At 41.1% G+C, this 25,216-nt stretch overlaps 1 protein-coding gene across 1 annotated transcript; it reads right to left on the bottom strand.

Annotated features, from left to right (window-relative positions):
• Positions 1-80: 80 nt before the first annotated feature.
• On the bottom strand, positions 81-25,216 carry LOC139410760 (prolactin receptor b). The gene is made up of 8 exons (XM_071156234.1): positions 25,124-25,216; positions 20,171-20,303; positions 19,553-19,722; positions 18,041-18,213; positions 17,640-17,781; positions 1,414-1,510; positions 1,239-1,308; positions 81-1,067 (listed from the first exon to the last, which is right to left on the bottom strand). The coding sequence occupies exons 1-8, from the start codon at positions 25,185-25,187 to the stop codon at positions 222-224; spliced, it is 1,695 nt and encodes a 564-aa protein (XP_071012335.1). The 5' UTR covers positions 25,188-25,216; the 3' UTR covers positions 81-221.

Here is a 25,216-nt window from a genome sequence, read left to right as displayed (position 1 = left end):
TCTTGAATATGGATAGTTAAGTGAGTTGGCTTGTTATGCTTTGTGTGTAACCTGTGGTGAGTGTTTTAATCTCAAATATATTAATCAGAAATTACCATATTTATTGGCTCACTGTATACAGTACATACAAAAACAATATCCTGAGCAACATGATAGTCGATTCTCTTGTCAGTGAAAATGTCACAATCCTGAGTATTTAATTTTTTTGCTACATTGGAATGTCATTTCAGACAATTACATTTTATAAAGTGTGTGACAGTGACATGCTCCACATAACCATTAGATCCTATATGCACTCCCTCTTTTGCAGGCACTGTCATATTAGGTTCACATGGCTTCTGTTGGAGACATTTCTCTGATTGATTGCCTCCTACCTTACAGGAAGTGCATTTGAGGGGGGCCGTTTCTCTCTTGAGCAGCACTAAATTATCATTCTCCACCACACTCACTTTGCTATAGTCCTCCTGCCTCTTATCCATCTTAGGTACAAGCACCTGTAGGCCTATGCTCTTTGTCCACCTATGAACCTCCACACAACCAATGTCCTTCGAGGGAGTCACAATATTCTGTGATGACAAATTATGTTTGTCATCACAGTTTGATTGGCTCTTGACCACTGTTTCCCTGTAGTCTAGATGTCTGGCTAAGTTGTCCCAGAGATCTTTATGATGGCTTAAGGATCGATACTTGCTGGAAACAGTCGCTTGCTTTGGCGTTTCAGTAACATTGTTGAATGGCTTCTTCTGAGGATATGGGTGAGATGTAACGTCAGTGGACAGGCTCTTGGTCTTCCTAAAAGTAGATTCAAGCCCCTCAGAATAACCCTGTTCCACCGTCTCTCTGCCTCCAACTTTTACTTCTTTATTATTAGCCTCCATCAAAAGGCTGTGGTCATAGCAACCATGATCTATGGAGTTATTTGTCCTTGTTTGTCCATTCTGAAGATCTGGTGTCACCTGTTCACTATCAAACACCAGCAGATAGTCCACCTGCTGGTCCTTAGTGGCTATGGTGGGAGGAAAGCCCTGGTTGATCAGAGAGCTTAAAATGTCCTCGGACCGCCCACTCTGGAAGAGAGTTGCATAAGATGAACAACACTGGAAGAGGGAAATATTAACATGTAGACCTGCATGTCTAAATTCTCTAATTTGTGTGTGTGTGTTTCTGTGATGTCTGGTGGTTGGGAGAAGAGCAAAAGAAGAATTTAGTATAAGTTGGATAAGTATATTGCACTTTACCTTCAGGAGTTGTGTATCTAGTCCTGATATCTTTGGACCAGGAACAGGAGGCAGAAGACAATGCTTTACACTGGGACAAAAAAAAAAGAGTTTTTATTGTACTCACAATTTGAATATATTATGGATCGTTTGAAAATAAAACTTTTAAAATATTCTGTTTAAGGAAAATATATACTATTTTCTCTTCATGGCCAGGGTGAAGGTAACAAGCAGGATTATAAAAGCAGAAAAGACGGTGACCACAATCCAGATCGATCGCTCCTTCAGAAAGTCTACAAACACACACATGGGAGAGAACCGCTTCAGAATGAATTTCAAATGCATACTGTATATCAGGGTTGCGTTCAATTCAGATGGAATCGAGAATGCCTCATGAATTCCAAATCAATTATTGAGTTTTAATTGAAGTAGTAAACAGGATACAGAATTGCAATTCAAATTTGAATGAAAGGAAATATAATTTAATTCAGTGAAATTCAAATGCCTATTCTATTCTATATAAGGTGCAATCTACACAAATATACATCTTGTACATAAAACATCAAACATGTCATTATATACAATACCAGTCAAAAGTTTGGACACACCTATTCATTCAAGGGTTTTTCTTTATTTTGACAAATTTCTACATTGTAGAATAATAGTGAAGACATCAAAACTATTAAATAATACATATGGAATCATGTAGTAACCAACAAAGTGTTACACAAACATAGCCTGTTTACTTTGTTTAGATATTGAAATCAAGTAGCCGACCTCTTGGCATTCTCTCAACCAGCTTCATGAGGTAGTCACCTGGAATGCATTTCAATTAACAGGTGTGCCTTGATAAAAGTTAATTTGTGGAATTTCTTTCCTTCTTAATGCGCTGATGAAACTGGCTCTCATGAGGACCACCACAGGAAAGGAAGACTCAGAGTTACCTCTGCTGCAGAGAATAAGTTCATTAGACTAACCAGCCTCAGAAATGGCAGCCATAATAACTGCTTCACAGAGTTCAAGTAATAGACATATCTCAACATCAACTGTTCAGAGGAGACTGCATGAATCAGGCCTTCATGGTCGAATTGCTGCAAAGAAACCACTACTAAAGGACACCAATAATAAGAAGAGACTTGCTTGGGTCAAGAAACACGAACAATGGTCATTAGGCCGCTGAAAATCTGTCCTTTGGTCTGATGAGTCCAAATGTGAGATTTTTGGTTCCAACCGCCGTGTCTTTGTGAGCCGCAGAATAGGTGAACAGATGATCTCTGCATGTATGGTTTCCACCGTGAAGCATAGAGGAGGAGGTGTGATGGTGCTTTTCTGGTGACACTGTCAGTGATTTATTTAGAATTTAAGGCACACTTAACCAGCATGGCTACCACAGCATTCGGCAGCAATACTCCATCCCATCTGGTTTGTGCTTAATGGGACTATAATTTGTTTTCAACAGGACAATGACCCAACATACCTCCAGGCTGTGTAAGGGCTATTTGATCAAGAAGGAGAGTGATGGAGTGCTGCATCAGATGACCTGGTCTCCACAATCACCTGACCTCAACCCAATTGAGATGGTTTGGGATAAGTTGGACCGCAGAGTGAATGAAAACCAGCCAACAAGTGCTCAGTATATGTGGGAACTCCTTCAAGACGGTTGGAAAAGGATTCCAGGTGAAGCTGGTTGAGAGAATGCCAAGAGTGTGCAAAGCTGTCATCAAGGCAAAGGGTGGCTACTTTGAAGAATATAAAATATATTCTGATTTGTTTAACACTTTTTTGATTACTACATGACATGATATGTGTCATTTCATAGTTTTAATGTCTTCACTATTATTCTAAAATGTAGAAAATATTAAAAATAAAAACCCTTGAATGAGTAGGTGTGTCCAACGTTTGACTGGTACTGTATATGCATATAAAATATTGTTGAAACATTTGATTTTCAGGACAAACCATTACATTTAATGATTAAGAATAACAAAACCTGTATACAAATATTATATTTAATTAAATACCTAAATCTTGCCAGAATGCATTAGTTTAACCCTCAAGTTGACCATAAAGCCTTCAAAAAGAAGCCAAACAAAAAAAAAGGTTGCTGGAAATATAATTGGCTACTCTAAGCACTAAGGTTAAAAGAGTATATAAACATTTTTTCCAGAGAAAAATTATATGGATCTGGAAGTGTGACCTGTCAGATTCAATGAAACTCATGTTAAATGACTTTGTGGAGTTTCTTTGAATTGCACTGAATTACATTTTACATCCTGTCATTCAAACTAAAATAAAAAAATTGACATCATGTGGGGTGTGGCCAATTAAATTATAATTGAATGGGAGAGGCTTTACGTACACACACCTGGTGCTCTAATTGATGAAGTATGTCGCGGAACAAGAGTCGACGAACAGATTTAGTTCGGCCAGTCGTCCTGATGAGCCCTTCCCAGACTCTAGTTTAAAGATTTGGCTCGAAACTTCAGGGATAATTAAAAACTTGTCTGCCGAAGTTGGGACTTGCGAGCTTGTTCAGAAGTAATTGTAATTTTTTATTTACAAAAATTTAGAGGTTAATGCCATAGTTCTACATTTACTGTGAATATCGCTACAATACATATGCTTTAGCTGTCACCCTGGCCTGAGACTGGCTACACTATCCAGCTACTTCCCTCCTCACTGTGAAAGCGAAGGACGCTGTTGTGTTACCGGCTTGCAGTGCATACTCTGCCCATTGAGCAGTAAACTAAATAACGGTGACATCCAGATTGTTACTAGTACCCAATACCAATACTACAAGTTATTTCTTGTGAAGGCTGTTATCCTTCTCGAAATGAAATCAAATGGGATGGAAAAAAATTGGCCACTTTAACTAACACCGCCGACATGTGATACAGCTTCCCAGTGGGAAGCAACTTCTGCCCAGTGGGAAGCTACTCAGGTCGGCAAGTACTAGCCTCTTCGGTCACCCGAAGCAAACAGGCTAGCAACACCCTTGCACTGGTCATTCGCAACGGCTTGTCCTTATGTTAACTAATTGGCATGTCAAGGGGACATCCAGATGGTGACCAATACTACAATTTATTTCTCCCTCACCCATCCAAATTAACGACTTTCTTTTACAGGTTTTAACTAGCGCAATGCTGCTGCCGTTGTTGCCAGCTAGCCAGAATAAACTATACTGAATAAAAATATGAATGCAACATGTAAAGTGTTGGTCCCATGTTTCATAAGCAGAAATAAAGGATCCCAGAAATGTACCATATGCACAAAACGCTTATTTCTCTTGTACCATACCAAGAAGCTGATTATACAACATGATCATTACATAGGTGCACCTTGTGCTGGGGACAATAAAAGGCCACTCTAAAATGTGCCGTTTTGTCACAACACAATGCCACAGATGTCTCAAGTTTTGAGGGAGTGTGCAATTGGCATGCTGACTGCAGGAATATCCACCGGAGCTGTTCTGGTGGATATGTCGTTTAGAGAATTTGGCAGTACGTCCAACCGGACAAAAAAATACGCAGCCCACTTGTAAACACGCCAGCCCAGGACCTCCGCATCTGGCTTCTTCACATGCGGGATTGTCTGAGACCAGCCACCGGGACAGCTGATGAAACTGAAGAGTATTTCTGTCTGTAATAAAGCCCTTAAGTTGGGAAAAACAAATTCTGATTGGCTGGGCCTGCCTCCCCAGTGGGTGGACCTATGCCATCCCAGGCCCACCCATGTCCGCAACCCTGCCAAGTCATAAGAAATTCATAGAGCGTCATTTATTTATTTAAATTTACTGATTTCGTAATATGAACTGTAACTCAGTAAAATCTTGAAATTGTTGCATGTTGCGTTTAGATTTCTGTTCAGTATATCTTGCTGGGAGGGGCTCATCAGGACGACTGTGTCGTGTCTTTGGCTTCATTCAATTGCAGACTTATTTTATCAAATCAATTCTCTGTAATTATTATTACGTGATTAAACTAATCATGTAAATGTAATTAACTAGGAAGTCGGGGGAACCAAGAAAAATCTTCAGATTACAAAGTTATAATTTTCCTAATATAACTCTTCAGATATTTTAATATCTGATCAATTAGTCTTCTAATTAATTAATTATTCTTTACCTCACATTAGTCTCATTCCAAACGTCGTAAATTGTTGGTTATCTGCACGAACCCAGCCTTTACTATGAATCATCCATACACCAATTGTCTTAATCATTTATTTACTAACTAAATAATCACAGAAATGCATAAACAAACAGTAGATATGGTTACAAGGAAATTATAGGGGAGGTTCCCTAGTGGGCTAAGCCGATATGGTGGCTTGGTGGACAACGGGAAGTGGGTGTGGACTGAGAAGGGCGGGAATTACAAGAGTCACTACACAGTTGATAATTATATTGATTGAAATGCTAATCCTTTGCACATGAACGCTCACTCAGTCGGGAATAATTGCAATCAATACATATTGACACTCAGTGTGTCGTAGTGATCTCTGTTGGAAAGTTCATCCGCCCGTCTCTCTCTGCTCCCATGAAGTCTCTCGTGGTTAGAACGGATACTTCAGAGTCCCATTCAGAAATGTTCTTATAGAATAGATGTTTTGGCGGTTGTTGGTCTTTGCATTCCAGGTCGACATAATTCCTAGCTGCAGACTAGTAATTAGTATTAAAGATTTGCTCTTATTCTGTCGGTATCGATAGTCTCAGAGATGAACCATTTCCACCCGTGTAGCCAATGCCCCACGTGGTTTGGTTAGGAATTCAACAACCATTACACCCTTAGCTTATACTGAGGTTTTTGTGGTCTCTACTCAAACCTTCGCCCCCTCTGTGATCGAGGTACGCATGGCCTAAAGAGGATTTCTCCAGGTGGGGTTTTTATTCGGAACAGTAGAAAAGGGCTGTCCTATGAGCCAGATCATGTCTGTGCTCACAGGGGCGGGCCAATGACTTTGTTAAACTTTGAAGGGTATACAACTCTCTCACATTAATGGTTCAAAATCACATTACATAATTTCACAAATAGTTTCATCTTTACTCATTCATTTTATACAATAATTAGATGCAAACCTCATAACGGAGGCTCCTGTATAAACAGAGTTATGATAATGTGGCTGTATTGTCTTTCAATGAGGTCACAACATGAAACAAAACGGACCGGTCGTAGCTGGCTTCTCCACCGACCGCTTACACATTCTCCCAAACATGGATATCGTTCAGTTCTCAAGTTCTGTGATGTAGAATAAGTTCCTTTGTTCTACTGTGAAACTCTCTCTCTCTCGCTCTCTCTCTCTATACTGCCTGGCCATGAGGAGAGTCTCCTCTAGGAATTTGCGACCTGAGATAACAGAACCTGGGTGTAGTGGGAAGAGAGAGGGGGATGGTACTCGCTATACCCAAAGAGGGCCACGTCATGACAACTGACTGAACCAAATCCATTCGTCTCCACTTGACTCTCAGCTGCGCAACATACAATTTGGGCACCAGGTGTGCAGGCCAGCTGTAACAGATTACATTTACGTTACTTTCTAAACGAGATCCAGTAAGGAAACACCGTACACCTGGGGACCGTGTCAGCGTGCACTGCTCCCGGCCCGCCACAGGAGTCGCTAGTGCGCAATGGGAAAAGGACATCCCTGCCGGCCAAACCCTGCCCGAACCTGGACGACGCTGGGCCATTTGTGCGCTGCCCCATGGGTCTCCCAGTCGCAGCTGGCTGCGACTTGAACACAGAATCTCTAGTGGTACAGCTAGCACTGTAATGCAGTGCTTTAGACCACTGCACCACTCGGGAGGCCCACGCATACTCAGGATGACTGGATCTCGTTCAGGCAAATTACAAATAAGTGCACTCAGGCTACCCGGAAGGCCAAAGTTTGTTACTTTAAGGAGCAATTCTCTCTGTGGGTCTAACCCCAAGAAATTCTGGAAAACAGTTAAAGACCTGGAGAATAAACCCTCCTCCTCACAGCTGCCCATGTCCCTTAATGTTGATGATGTGGTTGTTACTGACAAGGAGCACATGGCTGAGGTCTTTAAATCACCACTTCATTAAGTCAGGAGTCCTATTTGACTCAGCCATGCCTCATTGCCCGTCCAACATTTCCTCATCTCCCACCCCTTCTAATGCAACTAGCTCTGATGCTCCTCCCTCCCCTTCCCCACTACAAAGTTTATCCCTGCAGGCAGTCACTGAGTCGGAAGTGATAAAGGACCTCCTTAAACTTGACCCCAAAAAACAATATCTGGGTCAGATGGTTTGGATAGTTTCTTCTTTAAGGTTGCAGGCCGTAACATCGCCAAGACTGTATCTCACCTTTTTAACCTTTCTCTCCTCTCTGGGGAAGATCCCATTGCTTGGAAGGCAGCCATGGTGCGTGCTCTATTTAAAAAAGGGAAAGATCATGCTGATCCTAACTGTTATAGGCCTATTTCTATTTTGCCATGTTAATCAAAAGTGTTGGAAAAACTTGTCAATTATCAACTGACTGTCTATAGTATTCTCTCTGGTATGCAATCTAGTTTCTGCTCAGGTTATGGATGTGTCACTGCAACCTTAAAGGCCCTAAATGATGTCACCATTACCCTTGATTCTAAGCAATCTTGTGCTGATATTTTTATTGACTTGGCCAAAGTTTTTGCTACAGTAAACCTTTCCATTCTTTTGGGCCGGCTAAGGAGTATTGCTGTCTCTGAGGGGTCTTTGGCCTGGTTTGCTAACTACCTCTATCAAAGTCTCAAAGGGAGTACCCCAAGTCTCGGTCCTAGGCCCCCTACGCACTTCTCAATTTGCATCAACAACATAGTACAGGCAGTAGGAAGCACTCTCATCCATTTATATGCAGATGATAAAGTCTTACTCAGCTGGCCTTCCCTGAATTTTGTGTTAAACACTCTACAACAAAGCTTTCTTAGTGACCAACAAGCTCTCTGCCCTTAACCGTGTTCTGAACACCTCCATAACAAAGGTCATGTGGTTTGGTAAGAAGAATGCCCCTCTCCCCACCAGTGTGATTACTGCCTCTGAGGGTTTAGAGCTTGAGGTAGTCACCTCATACAAGTACTTGGGAGTATAGCTAGATGGTACACTGTCCTTCTCTCAGCACATAGCAAAGCTGCAGGCTATGGGCCTCCCGTATAGTGCAGCGGTCTAAAGCACTGCATCGCAGTGCTGAAGCATCACTACAGACCCAGGTTCGATCCCAGGCTGCGTCGCAGCCGGCCACGAACATAAGAGACCTATGAGGCGGCGCACAATTGGCCCAGCGTCGTCCGGTTTAGGGGAGGGTTTGGCCGGCTGGGATGTCCTTGTCCCATCGTGCTCTTGTGGTGGGCTGGGTGCATGCACGCTGACTTCGGTCGCCAGTTGTGTTTTCTTCCAACACATTGGTGCGGCTGGCTTCCGGGTTAAGCGAGCAGTGTGTCAAGAAGCAGTGCGGCTTTGCAGGGTCGTGTTTCGGAGGACGCATGGCTCCTGACCTTCACCTCTCCAGAGTCCGTACGAGAGTTGCAGCGATGGGAAAAGACTAACTACCAATTGGAATTAACAAAATTGGGGAGAAAAAGGGGTAAAAAGTACAACATAAAATATACATAAACATAAAAGCTGCAGGCTAAGGTTAAATCTAGACTTGGTTTCCTCTATCGTAATCGCTCCTCTTTCACCCCAGCTGCCAAACTAACCCTGATTCAGATGACCATCCTACCCATGCTAGATTATGGAGATGTAATTTATAGAATCGGCAGGTAAGGGTGCTCTCGAGCGGCTAGATGTTCTTTACTATTCGTCCATCAGATTTGCCACCAACACTCCTTATAGGACACATCTCTGCACTCTATACTCCTCTGTAAACTGGTCATCTCTGTATACCCGTCGCAAGACCGACTGGTTGATGCTTATTTATAAAACCATCTCAGGCCTCACTCCCCCCTATCTGAAATACAAACTGCAGCCCTCATCCTCCACATACAACACCCGTTCTGTTAAAGTTCCCCAAAGCACACACATCACTGGGTCACTCCTCATTTCAGTTCACTGCAGCTAGCGACAAACAAGCTTTAAAAAAAAAAAAAAAAAAAAAAAACACTTAAACTGGACAGTTTTATCTCCATCTCTTCAACCATGCTGCTGCCATGTTGTGTTTCTGCCATATTGGTTGTCATGTGGTGTTACTACCATGCTGGGTTGTCATGTGGTGCTGCCATGTTATGTTGTTGTCTTAGGTCTCTCTTTATGTAGTGTTGTGGTGTCTCTCGTCATGATGTGTGTTTTGTCCTATATTTTTAATCCCAGCCTCCGTCCCACAGGAGGCCTTTTTTGGTAGGCCGTCATTGTAAATAAGAATTTGTTCTTAACTGACTTGCCTAGTTAAATAAACACCTTTTATTTTATTAAGTTATGTCTGAAGATGCACTCTGCGACGATGTCGTCATGTTTATGGTTACGCTAACTAGTAGTTTCTACTGCGAGCTAGCTACTGTGAGCTGTCTAACTCTGTTGTGGTTGTCATATAATTTCAGACATTTAACCCTGTATTTGTATTGGATAATTTCCCCCAGTGCAAGCCCTGCAATTGTATAGGTGTATGCTACATCATTATATTGTATTTCACTGTTTAAAGGTATTCAAGTTCATTGTGCAGTTGTAGCCCTGTACTGAAAATGATGGTGCTATGCTTTGTAGTACAGTTGAAGTCGGAAGTTTACATATACAGTGCCTTGCGAAAGTACTCGGCCCCCTTGAACTTTGCGACCTTTTGCCACATTTCAGGCTTCAAACATAAAGATATAAAACTGATTTTTTTTGTGAAGAATCAACAACAAGTGGGACACAATCATGAAGTGGAACGACATTTATTGGATATTTCGAACTTTTTTAACAAATCAAAAACTGAAAAATTGGGCGTGCAAAATTATTCAGCCCCTTTACTTTCAGTGCAGCAAACTCTCTCCAGAAGTTCAGTGAGAATCTCTGAATGATCCAATGTTGACCTAAATGACTAATGATGATAAATACAATCCACCTGTGTGTAATCAAGTCTCCGTATAAATGCACCTGCACTGTGATAGTCTCAGAGGTCCGTTAAAAGCGCAGAGAGCATCATGAAGAACAAGGAACACACCAGGCAGGTCCGAGATACTGTTGTGAAGAAGTTTAAAGCCGGATTTGGATACAAAAAGATTTCCCAAGCTTTAAACATCCCAAGGAGCACTGTGCAAGCGATAATATTGAAATGGAAGGAGTATCAGACCACTGCAAATCTACCAAGACCTGGCCGTCCCTCTAAACTTTCAGCTCATACAAGGAGAAGACTGATCAGAGATGCAGCCAAGAGGCCCATGATCACTCTGGATGAACTGCAGAGATCTACAGCTGAGGTGGGAGACTCTGTCCATCGGACAACAATCAGTCGTATATTGCACAAATCTGGCCTTTATGGAAGAGTGGCAAGAAGAAAGCCATTTCTTAAAGATATCCATAAAAAGTGTCGTTTAAAGTTTGCCACAAGCCACCTGGGGGACACACCAAACATGTGGAAGAAGGTGCTCTGGTCAGATGAAACCAAAATTGAACTTTTTGGCAACAATGCAAAACGTTATGTTTGGCGTAAAAGCAACACAGCTGAACACACCATCCCCACTGTCAAACATGGTGGTGGCAGCATCATGGTTTGGGCCTACTTTTCTTCAGCAGGGACAGGGAAGATGGTTAAAATTGATGGGAAGATGGATGGAGCCAAATACAGGACCATTCTGGAAGAAAACCTGATGGAGTCTGCAAAAGACATGAGACTGGGACGGAGATTTGTCTTCCAACAAGACAATGATCCAAAACATAAAGCAAAATCTACAATGGATTGGTTCAAAAATAAACATATCCAGGTGTTAGAATGGCCAAGTCAAAGTCCAGACCTGAATCCAATCGAGAATCTGCAGAAAGAACTGAAAACTGCTGTTCACAAATGCTCTCCATCCAACCTCACTGAGCTCGAGCTGTTTTGCAAGGAGGAATGGGAAATAATTTCAGTCTCTCGATGTGCAAAACTGATAGAGACATACCCCAAGCGACTTACAGCTGTAATCGCAGCAAAAGGTGGCGCTACAAAGTATTAACTTAAGGGGGCTGAATAATTTTGCACGCCCAATTTTTCAGTTTTTGATTTGTTAAAAAAGTTTGAAATATCCAATAAATGTCGTTCCACTTCATGATTGTGTCCCACTTGTTGTTGATTCTTCACAAAAAAATACAGTTTTATATCTTTATGTTTGAAGCTTGAAATGTGGCAAAAGGTCGCAAAGTTCAAGGGGGCCGAATACTTTCGCAAGGCACTGTACCTTAGCCAAATACATTTAAACTCAGTTTTTCACAATTTCTGACATTTAATCATAGTAAAAATTCCCTGTATTAAGTCAGTTAGGATCACCACTTTATTTTAAGAATGTAAAATGTCAGAATAATAGTAGAGATAATGATATATTTCAGCTATTATTTCTTTAATCACATTCCCAGTGGCCAGAAGTTTACATATACTCAATTAGTAGTTGGTAGCATGGCCTTTAAATTGTTTAACTTGGGTAAAATGTTTTGGGTAGCCTTCCACAAGCTTCCCACAATAAGTTGGGTGAATTTTGGCCCATTCGTCCTGACAGAGCTGGTGTAACGGAGTCATGTTTGTAGGCCTCCTTGCTCGCACACACTTTTTCACTTCTGCCTACAAATTTTCTATGGGATTTGAGGTCAGGGCTTTGTGATGTCCACTCCAATACCTTGACTTTGTTGTCCTTAAGCCATTTTGACACAACTTTGGAAGTATGCTTGGGGTCATTGTCCATTTGGAAGACCAATTTTCGACCATGCTTTAACTTCTAATCTCTTGAGATGTTGCTTCAATATATTCACATACTTTTCCTCCCTCATGATGCCATCTACTTTTGTGAAGTGCACCAGTCCCTCCTGCAGCAAAGCACCCCCACAACATGATGCTGCCACCCCCGTGCTTCACGGTTGGGATGGTGTTCTTTGGCTTGCAAGCCTCCCCCTTTTTCCTCCAAACATAATGATGGTCATTATGGCCAAACAGTTATATTTTTGTTAATCAGACCAGAGGACATTTCCCCAAAAAGTACGATCTTTGTCCCCATGTGCAGTTGCAAACCGTAGTCTGTCTTTTTTATGGTGGTTTTGGCCAGTGGCTTCTTCCTTGCTGAGCGGCCATTCAGGTTATGTTGATATAGGACTTGTTTTACTGTGGATATAGATACATCCGTACCTGTTTCCTCCAGCATCTTCACGAGGTCCTTTGCTGTTGTTTTGGGATTGATTTGCACTTTTCACAACAAAGTTCAGTGGAGCAAAAAAGTATTTAGTCAGCCACTAATTGTGCAAATTCTCCCACTTAAAAAGATGAGAGGCCTGTAATTTGTGTCATAGGTACACTTCAACTATGACAGACAAAATGAGAAAAAAAATCCAGAAAATCACATTGTAGGATTTTTAATGAATTTATTTGCAAATTATGGTGGAAAATAAGTATTTGGTCACCTACAAACAAGCATGATTTCTGGCTCTCACAGACCTGTAACTTCTTCTTTAAGAGGCTCCTCTGTCCTCCACTCGTTACCTGTATTAATGGCACCTGTTTGAACTTGTTATCAGTATAAAAGACACCGGTCCACAACCTCAAACAGTCACACTCCAAACTCCACTATGGCCAAGACCAAAGAGCTGTCAAAGGACACCAGAAACAAAATTGTAGACCTGCACCAGGCTGGGAAGACTGAATCTGCAATAGGTAAGCAGCTTGGTTTGAAGAAATCAACTGTGGGAGCAATTATTAGGAAATGGAAGACATACAAGACCACTGATAATCTCCCTCGATCTGGGGCTCCACGCAAGATCTCACCCCGTGCGGTCAAAATGATCACAAGAACAGTGAACTAAAATCCCAGAACCACATGGGGACCTAGTGAATGACCTGCAGAGAGCTGGGACCAAAGTAACAAAGCCTACCATCAGTAACACACTACGCCGCCAGGGACTCAAATCCTGCAGTGCCAGACGTGTCCCCCTGCTTAAGACAGTACATGTCCAGGCCCATCTGAAGTTTGCTAGAGAGCATTTGGATAATCCAGAAGAAGATTGGGAGAATGTCATATGGTCAGATGAAACCAAAATTGAACTTTTTTGGTAAAAACTCAACTCGTCGTGTTTGGAGGACAAAGAATGCTGAGTTGCATCCAAAGGACACCATACCTACTGTGAAGCATGGAGGTGGAAACATCATGCTTTGGGGCTGATTTTCTGCAAAGGGACCAGGACGACTGATTCTTATAAAGGAAAGAATGAATGGGGCCATGTATCGTGAGATTTTGAGTGAAAACCTCCTTCCATCGGCAAGGGCATTGAAGATGAAACGTGGCTGGGTCATTCAGCATGACAATGATCCCAAACACACCGCCCGGGCAACGAAGGAGTGGCTTCGAAAGAAGCATTTCAAGGTCCTGGAATGGCCTAGCCAGTCTCCAGATTTCAACCCCATAGAAAATCTTTGGTGGGAGTTGAAAGTCCGTGTTGCCCAGCAACAGCCCCAAAACATCACTGCTCTAGAGGAGATCTGCAACAGTGTGTGAAAACCTTGTGAAGACTTACAGAAAACGTTTGACCTCTGTCATTGCCAACAAAGGGTATATAACAAAGTATTGAGATAAACTGTACGTTCATCTCTAGGAGACAGAACGCGTCTCCTTCCTGTGCGGTATGATGGCTGCATGGTCCCATGTTGTTTATACTTGCATACTATTGTTTGTACATACCTTGGCTGATTTCTTTTCATTTTCCCACGATGTCAAGCAAAGAGGCACTGAGTTTGAAGGTAGGCCTTGAAATACATCCACAGGTACACCTCCAATTGACTCAAATTATGTAATTTTACCTATCTAAAGCTTCTAAAGCCATGACATCATTTTCTGGAATTTTCCAAGCCGTTTAAAGGCACAGTCAATTTAGTGTATGTAAACTTCTGACCCACTGGAACTGTGATACAGTGAATTATAAGTGAAATAATCTGTCTGTAAAGAATTGTTGGATAAATTACTTGTGTCATGCACAAAGTAGATGTCCTAACCGACTTGCCAAAACTATAGTTTGTTAACAAGAAATTTGTGGAGTGGTTGAAAACGAGTTTTAATGACTCCAACCGAACTGTATGTAAACTTCCGACTTCAACTGTACATGTGCTGCAGCACCCCTTTCATCTCAAATGAGCACAGTCACAGCCACGTTGTATTGCGCTGTATGCTCCTGTATAGTATTAAGTCATCCTAGTTATGTTATAGCCATGTTTATAAGAGATGTGAATTGGAGATTGCATTCTGTCATTCACTATTGTATCTTATTTCTCACTTTACTTACAGGCCAAACAAACACATACACTTTGGTGGAAGCAAGTTGTCAGACCACTAAGTGCTATATCTATACTACATACATTGTGCGGTGCTGTTCCGTGCCTGTTCATCGTCAGTGTTATTAAACAGCCTCAACTGGAATCCTACCTGTCTGCCATCTGTGCCCTTACCAGCACATGGGAGCGAACACAAAGTAAAACCTAACCTAAAGAATATACAGTCCTCACTTACAGTTAGTTACCAGCCCCAAATTGTGAGCAGTAATGTAACTTTTGGATTACAAACTCAGTAACGTAATCTGATTACTTTTAGATGACTTTCCCTTTATGCAGCACTTGTCACGTGTGCTCCCTCTCCGGCCTCTAGGTCACCAGGCTGCTCGTTAGGGCGCACACCTGTCACCAGCGTTACACGCATAATGACACACCTGGACTCCATCACCTCCTTTATTACCTGCCCTTTATATGTCACTCCCTTTGATTTCTTCCCCAGTCGTCATTGTTCCTGTTTCATGTCGGATCCGCTGTTTTGTGTTTCTTGTTTTCTTCATTTATTTATTAAATGTATTCACTCCCTGAACTTGTTCCCAACTTTCAGTGTACATCGTTACAGCACTGAACGAGTGTACTTGCATAATCCCTTAAAAGACCGGCAATAGTACTGTTTGTCCATTTTGAAACGCCGTAGCCAATCTCCTCAAAGTTGTCAGAATTAATCTAAGATAATTAAAGAAATCCGTTATTAATTCTGATGTTTTTGCCAAGGAAAACATAGTTGAATAATTTTACATCTTAGTAAAATGTTTGGTGCAGTATTTCTCAATGAAATAATTTGCATGAAAACGAGTCGTCTAGCGTTGAACGACAACAAATACTTTATTGAAGAATCCCTACTGTTGACCAATCACCGACGAAGGAGCGTAGACTTCGGCTTCGAACTTTGGCTTGCCTCCAGAAAAAATGTAATGTGGCCAAAACGAAAAAAGGAAAAAAAAAAGAAATGTTGTCATAATATATGGAAGAACAGTTCCAAAATGTTTTACCTGGGAAGCCTGTAAAAGGCACAGGTTATTATCTGGCACAGCCACAGTCATAAAATCTGATTTTAAACCTAACCACACTGCTAACCTTAATGCCTAACCATAACTTTAAATTGAGACCACAAAGCAAATTTCATTATTATTATTTTTTGTACAATATAGCCAATATTTTGACTTTGCAGCTGGCCCATCTAGTGGAAATTGCTCAGTTCTACCTCAAAGACAAGACTCATCCTAATAACATCAACCTACCTGCTAAAGAGGCCTTAGAAGAAGACAAAAAATGTATATTAGCAATTGAACGACATCTATTGTAGGATAAATTAATGTTGAAGTTTACATAGATGGCCATAAATTGATGTTGTATTTTTCTTTATGGGTTGGTTATGTAGGCTTCTTCTAACCCATTGCTTTCTACTACAGATAATGATATGATTAAATTATATCTTTACATTAAAAACCAAAGTCTGTCAGATTTCCAGTCATTCCAATTAATTTAATACCCCTTTATCTTCAAGAATAGGACATGGAAATATGGAAATACAGATAAACCAAATTCTTTTACCTGAGCATAACCCCAAAACTAAGGACTAATTAGCCTACTCTGTTGTTTATGATTTTGTTGTCATCGAGGACTGATTTGGCTCATTGATTCGAGTTGAAAAAGGAATGCTGTTCTAAAAATGGCATGCTTTGAACACTACCGAAAAATGCCATTTGCATGTGAAAAATGTATGCCATATGCTGCATTTGCTATAGGCCTATTGTTTACCTTTTTGTTGGTGACACTTTGATATCTCAATAATTTGCAGCTGTTTAAGTCTATCAAAAGTGTACCAGGTTGAGCATATGTCTGTTAGGCCTATGGACATTTTATTTTTGAATCAGCACAAATTAGATTGAGCAATAAAAGCACCACTTGTGGTGTTCTTAAATTAAACTTGTTTATGACAGTATGGAGCACAATACCACGGGGAAGTTTAGAAGGGAGGAACTCAAACTTTTATTTGATAGGCTGGGTGGGATCCGCACTATCACTGCAGCTGTTGCAAACAAACATAACGAAACGGAGAGGGACCTACCTGAATTTGTCCAATAGAAAGTCTTGTTTTGCTTAAACGGTAAACTGTTTTCGTAATGAATAAACCCCTGGTCACAAAAACAATGATTGATAGACAGTTTAAACTTCTTCAATTCAACCATTATTGGTTTAAAATACACAGCAATCAGTCTCCGTAAAGAACAAATTGACAAATGAGAGCAGCAGTGTGATTCACACCAATGCCCTATGTAGCCTAGATATTAATAAATGCTATCCATGTCTCCTATATGCTACACGACTGCTACACCATTGGAAGACATAGCTTGGACGTTAGCCTATTCCTGCTCTTTTCTGCTCTTTTCTCGCAATCCATCAAACAAATTTGGTGTGTCATCATATTAGTCTCTGACTTGTGGTCAGACTCGTTCAGACAGAACAAACTTAAACTTGCGCCTTTTTTCAATGATGATTTGAATGTCATTGGGAAAATAGAAAGGGGTCACATTATTTTTGCAAACATCCTTTCTGAAATGTAAAGTAATCCTAGAAGTAATCATGTCGTTTTTCAAAAGTATCTGCAATCTAAATACAATATTTTTGCTGGTAACGTAATGGGTTACAGTTCAAAGGTGATCCGTTACTCCCCTACCCTGCAGACGTGTCCGTATAGCCTCTCCCAAGAGTCAGTTCCAAAATTCTGAATTGAGCACAACCCTGTTGTATATCAACAGTAAGTATTGTATGTCCAAGTATGTTCACTATGCACTTTCTGCTTATCTGAAATTATCTTACTGGTGGACACTTAACCTTGATCCCATCTGTACATCAACCACCTTGGATGCCACAAAGTGGTACAGTAAAGACCAAGAGCGCATAGAACCATTGAGCTCTGCAACTTATTGAGGGAAATAAAATAATCATAAAAGATCTTACAATCAGGGACCTCTGTGTGTGTAGTGGTGCTCCACTCGCTCCAGAGGCTATGGTCTAGTTTACAGCGAAGCTGGACCATGTAGACCTCTCCTGGATGCAGACTGTAGATGATCAACTGGGTCTGCTTCCCTGAGGCATACTCCTATAAAGACAAATACAAGGAAACTAAGAAGAGCCTGGACCTGACCAACTGTTTATATATAACATCAACTAAATGGAAACTAAACAGTTAATAAATAAGGCAACGTTTACATTTCTTAAACTCTAACTTTATACACATTCCTACATATTGACCCTCACTGAGTAAACTGCAATGAGAGTCAAATAAATAACAGGGAATTTATCAAATCTCTTTTTGCCTTGACTGTCTACTCTATAGAGTAACCCATCCACACACACACCTCCCACTCGCTCTCCTTCTTATTCTGTCGTTTCACCCGTAGTTGGTAGGTGAGAGTGATCCAGCCAGAGCGTGTGTCGGCCTCGTGAGGGGGCTCCCATTTCACCAGGAGGTGTGGACTCTCCTCAGTCTCCACCACAGACACTGTCACATTCTCTGGGGCATTGGGCTGGACTGCATGAAGCACAGATAGAACACAATTAATTTCTGTAGGGCTCCAATAGGCTTGATCCATATTCATTAAGTTCTATATCAGGGATGGGCAACTGAAGGCCCACCCCGCCTTTTGTAGACTCTCGGATTGTGGAGACCTCAGTCGAGGTCTCAACTTACTGTTGACAATTGGAATAGTAGAATACACAAGGTGCAATTTCAAAATGTGGTTGTGCATCAGCAGCTTTTCTCTTGTTATGTCAGTCACTGACAGTCACTCAATTAACCCATGTCAGCTAAAATGTTTTAGATTGGTAAATTAGTCTAGCTAGGTATCTAAAATGTAGTAACCATGGCCGAATTACCAACCGTGGGGCCCCCCATTGATTTCATTCACCACTATCACTCAGATATCATGTAAAACACTGCAAACATTTCTATTCACCAAATGGCAAAATATGTAGAATTGCAGGAAATTAGCTGTAAAACTGCACATTTTCCACTCTGCCCCATGGCAATATGAGTAGAATTGCCGAGAACTTCCTTCAAAACCGCAAAATGTTCTCTACGCCCCATGGCAAAATGTGTAGAATTACAGGAAATTAACTCTAAAACGTTCCCTCCGCTGTCAAGAGGGGTGCCGCTAAAATGTTTTGCTCGCAAGGTGAGGGCAATTTCCAAAAGGCTAGGGCCGGCTCTGACTGCATACAGCATGTGGGTATGGATGTGGGTACACAAACCCACAAGTCCCTGCAGCCCCTCATGATGAGTTCAGATGTTTTGCCCATCCCTGCTCTATATAGACATAAGAATGGATGTTCGCTCAAACATATGCAAATCAAATCAGGTTTTATATATGTAAAATCTAAACATAGTAATATTTTGTTTTCCTGTTTTTCAATGATTTGTTTGTTTTTTGGTCATAATGAAGTAGATCCAGCCACATGTCAATAAAGTATCACATCAATAACCCAATTTGTTTTCTTTACATTTATCCAATGCCAAAACAAACAAGTAAGCCAGAGCCTACACAGTCGAGTCGAGAGCATGTAATCACATACTACAAGATATGAAACATGATCCAAGTTATGCACAGGACCCAAACCAGTTCATCCTCATTCTAGTCCAGTAAGTTCAGGTGGTTCCTGTGTCCAAACCAGTCAGTGAGTATTTTTCTATTCTCCCAAGTTGATCTCAGGGATACTGCTTTACAGTAAATTGACATATGGTGACTGATGAATATTCTACTGTAGGTTTGTGCGCTGCAAGCTCTGCTACCTAAAGTGTAAACTAATTAAAAAACAAATGTTAATGCATGAATGGTGGGTTGATTATTTCTAACATCAGCAGAGCAGCTTACCAATATACATAACATCGACCTCCAGCGGGTCAGAGACAGTGCTGCCCAGAGAGTTGATGGCCACCACTGTGATGTTGTAGTTGACCCATATAGAGGTGTGGCTCTTGTTGAAGAAGCACGAGTTGCTTCCTGCAGCTTGGTAATCTGGACACTCGTACATTCCATCGGAGCTGCACAAAGACAAACAATAACTTTTCTGACATTCATAGGGGCGAATGCTGGTGATGTGTGCTGGTGCGGGCATCACAGGAAACTTGCATTACATCAATGTAGATAAATACAACACGTGAACACTCAAGGCTGTTTTGCAATGCAGGGCTGATTGGCTGCTCTGGTGATATTGATAAGTCAGAGGTAACTCACCAACAAAGTTGTGTACTCAGTTGATTGATCTTGCACATGATAAGTATGGAAACTGAGCTAGTACTTTTCTACAGTCAGTGGATTTCAATGGTGTTCAGTGCTGACACAGGACAACTTCAGTACACATATCAATAATGTTGAAGCTAGGTAACTAGAACTACCACCATATAATCATAATAAGAGTGGTCTTGACTCTAGACCTACAAATCAACAGTGGACACAAAAATATAAATTATTAAAATGAGTGCTACGAACTCTTCTTTCTGGTAATAGAGGTGGTGGGTTGTGGGTAGTCCTCCATCAAAACCAGGGTCCCACCGGCATGTAAAGGTCTCCTTCTCAGGGGATCTACAGTTGATGAGCACAGGTTTCCCTGGGGGAGAGATACCTGGGTGCACACACATGCCACAGCTGGACATTAGCTCATGACAATCTACCTGCACATAACATGTTGTGGAACATCTATATTTATATTCCCGAAAAATGTACAAAGACTCCAGCCACCCGAGACATGGACTGTTCTCCGTGCTCCTGTCCGGCAGGCGGTATATCAAGGATCAGACCAACAGACTTCTAAAGAGCTTCTATCCCCCTGGCCATAAGACTGTTAAATGGTTAACAACTACCACTAAAATTATTTTTGATTAGATGTATTACTACCACTACAATACTGTTAATTGATTATTGATTGTGATTACCATTAGTTTCAATCTATTTATCCTGCTACTAGTGACTATTACTCCTGTTCACATTTAATATTGCCATTAGTATATTACCATAAGTATTTATATATTCCTGCTACGAGTCACTTTTTAGCCCTGTTAAAATGTACACTGAGTGTACAAAACATTAAGAACACTGGCTCTTTCCATGACATAAGACTGATCAGTTGAAGGCAATGAGTCCTTATTGATGTCACTGGTTAAATCCACTTCAATCAGTGTAGACGTAGGGGAGGAGATAGGTTAAAGAATGATTTTTAAGCCTTGAGACATGGATTGTGTATGTGTGCCATTCAGAGGATGAATGGGCAAGATAAAAGATTTGTGCCTTTGAACGGGGTATGGTAGTAGGTGCAAGAACTGCAACACTGCTGGGTTTTTCACGCTCAACAGTTTCCCATGTGTATCAAGAATGGTCCACCACCCAAAGGACATCCAGACAACTGTGGGAAGCATTGGAAACATGGACCAGCATCCCTGTGGAATGCTTTCGACACCTTGTAGAGTCCATGCCCTGACAAACTGATGCTGTTCTGAGGGCAAAAGAGGTGAAACTCAATATTAGGAAGGTGTTCCTAATGTTTGGTATACTCAGAGTATATCTGCCTATCATGCCTACACTGACACTCTTGGACACACACACCAAACCCACTACTTATGCTTTTTAATGTTTTCTTAAATTTAACCTTTATTTAACTAGGCAAGTCAGCTAATTAAGAACAAATTCTTATTTACAATGACAGCCTACCCCGGCCAAACCCAGACAATGCTGGACCAATTGTGCGCCGCCCTATGGGACTCCCAACCACGGCCGGATGTGATGGAACCTGTATTCGAACCAGGGACTGCAGTGACGCACTGCGATGCAGTGCTCTTAGCCCACTGCACCACTCGGGCACAATACTGTTTACAATTATTACTTGGAGTGAAAACCTACAGGAGGGTAGCTCTCCAGGAATAAGGTTGGAGAGCCCTGCTCTAAAGATGGTGAATCTTCTTTAGAGCAGTGGGAAGAAAGCCTCAATCTGCTCCACGCTGATTTTTTCAGTGGGTAAAAAAAGGACATCTAATCATTTGGCCAGGTAAAAATGTATTTGAACACGCAAGATCTGACATAATGGCAGCCTTTTGGGCTTTACACATTTTGAACAAAGAGCGATTTGGGAGCCAAATGAGCCGGCTCAAAGACTCGGAATGCCCATCACTACAGAGCAGGCCCAACTGTCGAGAGGAAGGGTAACGGGGAAATCATTCAAAAAATGACATGCCCTCCTAAATCTGGTTCTGTTTGTGATATTAAGATTCTAACAATGACAGTGTGTTTATATAGACTTATTTACTGTATTAATCTTTAAAAATGGCAGAGTAATTAAACATTTACATTGGTCTTGAGTCATTAGGATGCTCCCTATCTTTCTAGTGTTAATATACACAATCACAAAGAAAGACAATCATTTTAATTTAGAAAGGTAATAAAAAACATGATAGGCCTACAAGACAATTTATTTCAAAATAACAGAATAGCATATTTTGAGTTTTATTTCCCCTTGCTTAGTAACCAAGGCCATATCAATAATGAAATCAAAGTGTTAGTTTAGCAGACATCACAGGCCCTGCCCTATCACAGTCAACACACATATTCCATTGTACACTTACTGTAAAAGATAACAGAAGAATAGAATATTAAAGGATATTTTTCCAAAATTACTATTGCTGATTGTCGACAGTAGCCTACATACATGAGGAACATGCATAGAGACAGTCATTCTAGGAAAAAGTAATATATTGAAACCGAGACCATGTGCGCAATTTGTAGAGTTGTTTGGCAAAAATGGTTCATTAGAAACCTTGGAATCTGCTCTTTCTGATAGGGTATAGCAATTAAAACATCTGGCCTCTGTAGTAGGATGATATGGAACAAGTGCTATTTGGTATTCTCTATTCCCTTCTTTGTCAATGCATGCTGGGCATCAGTCTCTTCATTCTCTATTTGACAATTAATGTCACCCATCAGACTATTGTCAATTTAATCTTGTCTTTAGGCCACATCTATTATTATTATTATTATATATGTGTGAAATAAGTTTCAATATAGTTTAGGTGTATTTTGGATGGGCCAACTGGGCAGGCAACTGTCTTACAGTCAGAAAATACACTCAACTTATTTTAGTATTTCCAGTCTTTTTTCTGTCCGATTCCGATTTACATTTGGTGTCCTGAGGTTTCTTATGACCATTTTTAACATAATGCATGCATTATTTATGATGGAATATTTACACAATTGAAATATCAACGTCAGAATGACTCATGGCCATTCAAGTAGTTATGGAATTTCAATGCTCTGAGCTCTAGCTAGCTAGCTGGCTAATTGGTTTGTTCGAATGATACAGCTGGACACCAAACATACAGTAAATTGAAGAGTTGCCTGAAGCTCGAGAGGAATGGGAGATGCAGTAGAGCAAGGATGGGCAAACACCAGTCTCAACGTCAACAGTGAAGAGGCGACTCCGGGATGCTGGCCTTCTAGGCAGAGTTGCAAAGAAAAAGCCATATCTCAGACTGGCCAATAAAAATAAAAGATTGAGATGGGCAAAAGAACACAGACACTGGACAGAGGAACGCTGCCTAGAAGCCCAGCATCATGGAGTCGCCTCTTTAATGTTGACGTTGAGATTGGTGTTTTGCGGGTACCATTTAATGAAGCTGCCAGTTGAGGACTTGTGAGGTGTCTGTTTCTAAAAATAAACACTAGTGTACTTGTCCTCTTGCTCAGTTGTGCTTCAAGTTGTGCTTCGAGTTTCAGAAGAAAGACTCTTTGTTTCTGGCCATTTTGAGCCTGTAATCGAACCCACAAATGCTGATGCTCCAGATACAATACTAGTCTAAAAAAGGCCAGTTTTATTGCTTCTTTAATCAGAACAACAGTTTTTAGCTGTGCTAACATAATTGCAAAAGGGATTTCTAATGATCAATTAGCCTTTTAAAATGATAAACTTGGATTAGCTAACAACTTGCCATTGGAACACAGGAGTGATGGTTGCTGATAATGGGCCTCTGTATGCATATGTAGATATTCCATAAAAAAAACAGCTGTTTCCAGCTACAAAAGTCATTTACAACATTAACAATGTCTACACTGTATTTCTGATCAATTTGATGTTATTTTAATGGATAAAAGAAATTGCTTTTCTTTCAAAAACAAGGACATTTCTAAGTGACCCCAAACATTTGAATGGTAGTATATACCATATACACTGAGTGTACAAAACATTAGGAACACCTGCTCTTTCCATGATATAGACTGACCAGGTAAATCCAGGTGAAGCTATGGTCCCTTATTGATGTAAAAAAAATCCACTTCAAATCAGTGTTGATGAAGGGGAGGAGACAGGTTAAATAATGATTTTTAAGACAATGTTTTGACAATTGAGACATGGATTGTGTATATGTGCCATTCAGAAGGTGAATGAGCAAGACAAAATATTTAAGTACCTTTGAATGGGTTTTGGTATTAGGAGCCAGGCGCACCGGTTTGAGTGTGTCAAGAACTGCAATGCTGCTGGGTTTTTCATGCTCAACGGTTTCCCTAGTGTATCAAAAAATGGTCCACCACCCAAAGAACATCTAGCTAAAGGCAGGCCAGTAGTCGAAAACGGGTCATTGATGAAACAGGACAAAGGAGACTGACACAAATTGTGAAGAGCAACAGACAGGCTACAGTTAGTCAATTGACAGTCCAGTATAACATTGGTGCCGAAAGACCCATAAAAGAATGCACAACTCATCGTAGCTTGACACAAATGGGGTACGGCTGCCAATAACCTTACAGAGTACCACATCTTTCAGCAAAAAACAAGAAACTGTGGTTGCAGTAGGCAAAGGAACGAAAACATGGGGCACTGGAGAATTGGAAACACATTGCCTGGTTTCTGCAATTTCACTCTGATGGGAGGACTAGGGTATGGAGAAAACCACATGCATCCTCATGGCAGCAGTGTATCCATCTGTATATTCATTTCAGCACGATAATGGCCCATGCCACAAGGCTATGATTGTCCAGTAATGGTTCCACGAACATGACAGTGAATTCAGCTTCCTGCAGTGACCTGCCCAGTCACCAGATCTCAATCCAATTGAGCATCTGTGGGATGAGATGGAGCAAGCAATTCGGAGTAGAGATCCACTACCAGCCAACTTGACACAACCGTGGGGAAGCATTGGAGTCAACATGGGCCAGCATCCCTGTGGAATGCTTTTGACACCTTGTAGAGTCCATGTCCCAACAAATTGAGGCTGTTCTGAGTTCAAAAGGGGGTGCAACTCAACAGTAGGAAGAAGTTCCTATTGTTTTGTACACTCAGTGTACAATGCCAACTTAGATTAATACAATATGATCCCAATAAAAAAAAAACTGAATTCCCAAGACTAATATGTTGTTTGTTTGCGATGCAGCAACAGTTACATCCATGCCTTTATTAGAACTTACCAATGCAGTCCAAGACTTCCGAAAGCAGCAACAACACCAACGCCCCTCCAACTTCTCCCCACATCTTGCCCCTAACCTCACAGGCAGTGATGG

The sequence above is a fragment of the Oncorhynchus clarkii genome, chromosome 6, assembly GCF_045791955.1.
Source record: "Oncorhynchus clarkii lewisi isolate Uvic-CL-2024 chromosome 6, UVic_Ocla_1.0, whole genome shotgun sequence".
NCBI lineage: Eukaryota > Metazoa > Chordata > Actinopteri > Salmoniformes > Salmonidae > Oncorhynchus > Oncorhynchus clarkii.
The sequence above is the reverse complement of the archived record's forward strand: the minus strand, read 5'-3'. Positions and strand labels throughout refer to the sequence as shown.